The sequence below is a fragment of the Choloepus didactylus genome, chromosome 4, assembly GCF_015220235.1.
Source record: "Choloepus didactylus isolate mChoDid1 chromosome 4, mChoDid1.pri, whole genome shotgun sequence".
NCBI classification, from domain to species: domain Eukaryota; kingdom Metazoa; phylum Chordata; class Mammalia; order Pilosa; family Megalonychidae; genus Choloepus; species Choloepus didactylus.
The window spans coordinates 47,165,806-47,171,805 of NC_051310.1; the positions used below are offsets into that span (position 1 = coordinate 47,165,806).

At 38.6% G+C, this 6,000-nt stretch overlaps 1 protein-coding gene and 1 pseudogene across 1 annotated transcript in view; one reads left to right on the forward strand and one right to left on the reverse strand.

Annotated features, from left to right (window-relative positions):
- LOC119532622 (coiled-coil domain-containing protein 170-like) overlaps window positions 1-4,660 on the forward strand; it is a 50,727-nt gene extending 46,067 nt beyond the window's left edge. The window contains exons 12-13 of the mRNA XM_037835037.1: window positions 559-777; window positions 2,838-4,660. Of these exons, the coding sequence (XP_037690965.1) occupies window positions 559-777; window positions 2,838-2,999 (381 nt within the window). The 3' untranslated portion in view covers window positions 3,000-4,660. The remainder of the gene's footprint in view (window positions 1-558; window positions 778-2,837) is intronic.
- LOC119531368 lies at window positions 2,094-2,437 on the reverse strand (annotated as a pseudogene).
- Window positions 4,661-6,000: the final 1,340 nt, after the last annotated feature.

A 6,000-nucleotide genomic window follows, 5' to 3' on the forward strand; every position in this document is an offset into this window, starting at 1 on the left:
TCATTTAGCCTTTCATATTGGGGTAATAATGAAAAACTTTAGTCAATTTTTTGGCTTTTCTTTGGATCTTTCCGTATCAAGCTTCAGTTGCAGTACTTCAAGCATGCCTTATGCTGTGAGCCAAAGGTGCACTAAATGCTTATTAACTGATTTGCCAGTTTATCAGCAATATTCCTTTTTCTATAAAGCCAGTTATTTTCTCTATTTCTGTATTTGATTAACATAGATTGTAAGACCTTTGAGGTCATTGAATACATGTTAAATCTCTTTAAATCCCAAGTGTCTAGCTTATAAAGGTGTCCAGTGAATGTTGGTTATTGATGAATATGACGGTAGAGAAATGCCTTCTTAATTCAGAATTTGTGGAGTTTTCTTTTCCATTATCTAGCTTTTCACAAGAAAAATATAAAAAAGGGAAGGAAGGAAGGGAAGGAGGCAGGGAAGGAAAGAAAAAAGGAAAAAAAGGAGGATGGGAAGCACGACTTATCAGGCCTGTCTGTTATTTAGAAAAAAGATCTAATCACAGCCATTTCCTTATTCCACTCTATGCCCTCACAGGACAAAACAATTGAAAGGCTCAGACAATCTTTAACAAAGGCTGAAACAATTAAAGAGAAGGCAGTTATGAAAACAGACAACTTGAAAACGACCGTAGACTCTGCAGAGCAAGATGTAAGATCGGACAAAGAAAGGGCCCACCAGATGTCAGACACTGCCACCCGTGAGCCCTACACAGTAAAGAGCACATTTCATCACGTATCAGGACAAGAACAAGAGGTTCTTTCTTCTTATTACTTTATTAAGACTCTTAGTTGAAGGAATACACACCCAGCTCAACCAAGACTCTAATTTAGACAAAAGGAAATTGACTCATGGGATCAAAGATGAGTTAAACATCCAAAACCTCTGTAAGGGCAGAGATGCACCTGAGCCCCCAAATCAGCACCTTTCTCATCATCTGGAAGTCTGTCTTTGTGTCAGCTTCTGTCTGTCTGTTTTTCTCCATATGACAGGAGACTTGGCCACTGACTACTGCAAAGTTTTGTATTTAGTGTTTCAGTGACTGAACAAAGAATTTCAAGAAAGGGTGTTAGATCAAGTGCCTATCCCTGTTCAATCAACAGTGGTGAGGGATGGGATATATAATTATTTTAGCTTTGGTTTGAGAACATGTCCCCTGACTAAGAACCAAGAGTGTAGGGTCATGTGAAAGAACGGAAGCTCTGTGGAAACCATGTGTTTGGGGCTGGGTCACTTTCTAGGACAAGAGGGCAATACTTCTAAACTTGCTTTGCTTTTCACTGTATTTTTGAAGCAGATATTTTAAGAGCATCTCTTAAAGGCTAATTGATAATTTGAGGCTATTGAAGAATTATTTGTCACATCTCCATATATTAGTTGCTTAAGAAATTTGAAAATTTAACTTATCTTAAGAGGTGCTTAAAACATAAAGTCATGATATCACTTTTGTCTTTTCTGTCTTTTTTTAAACTTCTGCATGTTCATTTTCTTGGTGTCCCTTACATTTTCAGTAAAATCTCTTGTCCTTTGAGCACCTTGCAATTCGTTCTTCATTTCAGAGGAGATTTTTGTCTTGTTCTTGCCTAAATTCGGTCATCACATCATCCTTATCAGTATCCTAGACATCTTGGACATCTTTATTGCCCATTTATATTCTGAATTATTAAATTTCTGATTCAAAATAAAGTAGTTTGATTTTTTTCCACATGTCTACATTCTTTGTTTAATTGACAATTCATGTCAAGGTGTGATATCAAACATGTTTCTATGCTTCATGGCTGCTTTTTGGGGAGACTATTTTCATCACCAGAACAGTTAGGATGTATTGCCTTCTATTTGTTTCTTAAAGTAATTTTGTATGGCTATAGCTTGCCATTTCTCTAATTTTGAATTCCTCTGAATTGTCCTTGTCTTGCAATTTCCATTTAGGGAAGTGAGGAGAGGGGATTTGCTTGCTAGGTTTAACTCGATCTTGTTAATCACTGTGTGTTTTGTTTTTTTTAAATATAATTTCCATTTTATTTTTTTTCCCCAGAGATTAGTTTTTCTTCAGTATTGAAGGACTCAGCCCTTCACATGGGCTTTGGTGGAGGTCATGGGGCAGCACCCACAGGTCTAAAGTGGGGTGGGGGTGTTCGGTCCTTCTGGGCTTCAGGGGAATGGTCCCCAACTGTCTTGCTGTGAATGGCACAACCCACACAATAATGTGATTTCACATCCAGCTTGGGAAGCACATAGACATTGAAGACACTTCAGAAATATCCCTGACAGCTGCAGTCTCTACTCTATTTCAAATGATGAGCTTCTTAATGGCCTTCTCCTTGAGCATGCAGTACGTGTAGTTCGTGCAGCAAACAGGCTGCACTTGGCCATGGGCCATTTTGGCACAACTGTTGATCCTTCTTTTCTTTGTCATCTTGGAAGTGAGCACCTGAGAGCCACTATAGCTTCTGGAGGATGGTGGAGAGATATGTATTTAGGGGACTGCTATTATCACCCAAGTCAGAAGTCCAAAAAGTAATTACCTTATTACAATGGCAAAACAAACAGCAACAAAATTAGGCTTAGTCTATAAAAGTGTAAAAATAAGAAAAAAATCTTTAAAATATAAAGGAAATTTTAAATAAAGATTTCTTATAATAGAAGAGACCATTTTTTCCCTAGGAGCTTAAAAATATTGTTTGGTTATAGAATATGTTACATTTCATAAAGAAATGTTTAATTAAGACTAAGTTTCTACAACCAATTTCATTGTATGTAGTAGGAGGGTTACCAAAACTAATGCTATGTCTTGGTGTTTGTGGTGGTTCTTATAGCTTGTTGGCTTCCGAGAAACTATTACAAAGATGTTGGGGTTTAATGTGAAAACTGCAGACCACGAAATTATCAATCAGCTATGTCTCATTATACAAGCTTACGAAGGAGCTAACAAACCAAAGATTCCTTCTGATAGTGAGATTCATCAGGATAACAAATAAAGAAATTCTACCTTTTCATCCTGCCAATGGGAACTCAACAGATATGGACATTTACTCCAGTATCTTGATTGTGGCTACATTATGAATAAAATGCAGTGGAAAATTTTCACTTGAATCTCTTCTCTCCTATAATGTTTGGCATTTAACTCTTCTTTGTCATATTTTTTCTATAGTTTTATTTATGGTTTAGTCTGGATTGTTTCTTGTAATATATAATAGATATACATTTGATGATCATTTTAAGCTGGACGTTAGTCAGAACTTGTGTTTCTAGTTGGAATATTTATATCCATTGTTAACAATCTGTTTCTAGAATGAACAGTTTATTGGGTATGCAATCCCTCTTAGGGATCCAGGTAAAATTATCTTCTATAGCTTCTGCAAGTATCTTATCTGTTTAATTGACTGAGAGTGTGGAAATCAGATATGAAATGTTCAGGGATGGAAAAGTCATTGAAAATTCTTGTAAATGTGCTATAGACTGTACTGTGGTTTTTATTTTCTTAATCAGTGTTTAATAGTGCCCACCAGTGTCTTCTCTAATGGTAGGCTGATCTCTATGTCAACAGGTTACTTTAAAAATGGTTTACTTTCTAATTTATTTCATTTAAAATAGAAAACTGCTCACTTTCCAAGGTAGTTTTAATTTACCCAAGAAGTCTTCTGTGGGAATAGGTCAGTATCTGGACAGACCTGTGGGGACTCAGTTCCAGCTGTGGTCATTTAAAATGTCTCCTATTCACCTTAGTTTTGCAGGGGTCCTCAGGGGAGGGATCAGGTTACAATGGACCTTATAGAAGTAAGAAAAAATTAGAGTCACTCACCTTTTAAATGGTCACAATCATGGTTCACAACTGTGTGTGAGGTACCCTGATGCTCTGGAGTGATCTCTCAAAGACATGCCATGGAATATTTCAAATTTTAGAGGGAAACACAATGATACTTGTCTTCTGTCCAGAAAGAGCTTGGACTACTAGCTCCAGGTGGTTTTTACTTTCAATGTTAGATTGCTCTTCATTCCTTTCACTGACATCTCTTTGTGATAGAAAATGCTGAAAGGCTCCCCAGGACTTGTAAATTTGTCACTAAGAGAAAAGCCCAGCAGCTCACTACAAGGAAGTTGAGCTGCAAACTTAGGGAACGAAGGGACCCTTTCCCCAGAATCCAGGATCCCTGCTGCAAGTGAAAGAAGCTCACTCGCCTTTCCTCTCAAGAATGCCTCTGCCTAGCAAAAGAAAAGTGGGGTCACCCACCTGCAGTTCAACCTGCTTAAACCGTAAGAACCACCTTCTTACTCAGGATTCTCCCAGAGCCATGGCCCAAGGGCCAGCTGCCTGCTGCAGCTTCAGTACACAGGAGCTGGGAGGACTGTGCTACCCCACGAGCCAGGCAGGCTGGCCCTCTTCCAGGACTCGCCTTCTCTGAGAAACTGCAAGCACTGTATGTCACCTCCTTGGAATCAAGCTCTCCATGAAAGTCAAGGTGCCAAGGTGCAGCAGTCTCTGAAAGCACCACCTTATGAGGACATTAAAAGTCTTCCATAAGAACAAAGGGGACTTAATCTTGTTCCTTTTTGGGGTGGTGAAAATGTTTTTGAACTAGATAAAGGTGGTAGTTGCAGAACATTGTGAATGTACTAATTACCCCTGAACTGTTTGCTGTAAAATGGTTAATTTTATGTGGCTTAAAAAAATTTTTTATTGTGGTAACATATACATGAAATTTCCCATTTTAGCCACTTTTCATTGTACAGTTCAATATCAATTACATTCACAATGTCATGCTAACATCACCATCATCCATTACCAAAGCTTTTATCTTTAAGTGTGGTAACTTATATACAACATAAAATTTCCCATTTAAACCACTGTCAAGCCTACAACTCAGTGGCATCAGTTACATTCATGATGTTGGGTTCCCACCACCACCATCCATCACCAAAACTGTTCTATCACCCCAAACATAAACTCTGCACCCAATAAGCATTAACTCCCCATTCCCCTTCTTCCCTGTTCCTGATAACCTGTACTCAACTTTATGTCTCCAAGAATTTGCATGTGAGGAAAATCTAGACAATGTTTATCCTTTTGTGTCTGACATTTCACTCAACATGATGTCTTCATGTAGCAGGTATCAGAACTTCATTTCTTTTTATGAGTGAATAATACTCCATTTTATGTACATACCACACTGTGTTTATCCATTCATCTGTTGATGGACACTTGGGTTGCTCCCAGCTTTTAGCTATTGTGAATAATGCTATGAACATTGGCATAAAAATATCTGTTCAAGTCCTTGCTTTTGATTCTTTCTGGTATACCTAGAAGTGGGATTGCCAGGTCATATGGTAATTCTGTTTAATTTTTTCTGGAACCATAAAAGGCCACACCAGTTTACATTACCATCAATATTGTATAAGGGTTCCTATTTCTGAGTCCTCGACAACACACTTCTGGTTTCTTTTTGGCTTTTTGTTTTTTTAAATAGCTATTCTAATGGGTATGAAGTTGTATCTCCTTGTGGTTTTGATTTGCATTTCCCTAATGGCTGATGATGATGACCATCTTCTCATGTGCTTATTGGCCATATGTATATCATCTTTGGAGAAATGTCTATTCAAGTCTTTTGCCCATTGTTTAAACTGAATTGTCTTTTTGTTGTTGAGTGGAAGGAGTTATTGTCATATAAATTTTACCTCAATTTTTAAAAGTAGATAAGACTGACTAAGAGGAAGAGTGGTTCTGACTATAAGGGTCCAGGCAGCCCCAACACCTTGGCAGAAACATTTTGGGGCCACATAAAGGGTTGTGTTGCCCCTTCTGGGACGGGAGCCAGTGGCATAGCCATCAGGCAGCCCACCAGCAAACGCTAATCCTGCCCTGGCCTCCTTTCCGGGACTGCAAAACACCTGCACGCGCACACACACACACACACACACACACACACACACACACACCGGCCGGGACTGCAGAACACCTGCACACACACACACACCGGCCGG